At 51.1% G+C, this 460-nt stretch overlaps 1 protein-coding gene across 1 annotated transcript in view; it reads right to left on the minus strand.

Annotated features, from left to right (window-relative positions):
• Positions 1–460, minus strand: part of LOC107569290 (leucine-rich repeats and immunoglobulin-like domains protein 2) — a 23,135-nt gene that overhangs the window by 13,077 nt on the left and 9,598 nt on the right. The window contains exon 13 of the mRNA XM_016255343.1: positions 59–367. Within this exon, the coding sequence (XP_016110829.1) occupies positions 59–367 (309 nt within the window). The remainder of the gene's footprint in view (positions 1–58; positions 368–460) is intronic.

Here is a 460-nt window from a genome sequence, read left to right on the forward strand (position 1 = left end):
ACAACGCAGCAGACGACCACCATCACTACAATGCCAACTGTTGTCCATCCGTCCTGACTGTATATGCTGGTCACCGGGTCACAGTTGGCCGAGGGTGAGACGCTGAGGTAGATATGACCGCGCTCTGTGCCGAGCGTGTTGGACATGATGCACATGTATTTCCCTGCATCAGCAGGGCTGGCATCTACGATTATGAGGAGCTGATTGGCTGCGGCGAAGAAGTGGCGTTCCGTCAGCACCAACGGAGCGTCGTCTTTGGTCCAATTGAGACGGGGGGCAGGACTACCACGTGCTATGCACTGGAGGACAGCAGTCTCACCTCGAGCAACGTTACGGTCCTCTAGAGGGCGCTGGAAGGATGGGGTTTCTGTCAAACAGACCAGAGGCAATTCATTTTTAAACTACTATCAAATGTAAATAATTCAAAAGAAAATTTTGCCCATTGGACCATAGTAAAAAA

This window comes from Sinocyclocheilus grahami, unplaced genomic scaffold (genome assembly GCF_001515645.1).
Source record: "Sinocyclocheilus grahami isolate Dianchi unplaced genomic scaffold, SAMN03320097.WGS_v1.1 scaffold1330.1, whole genome shotgun sequence".
Lineage (NCBI taxonomy): Eukaryota > Metazoa > Chordata > Actinopteri > Cypriniformes > Cyprinidae > Sinocyclocheilus > Sinocyclocheilus grahami.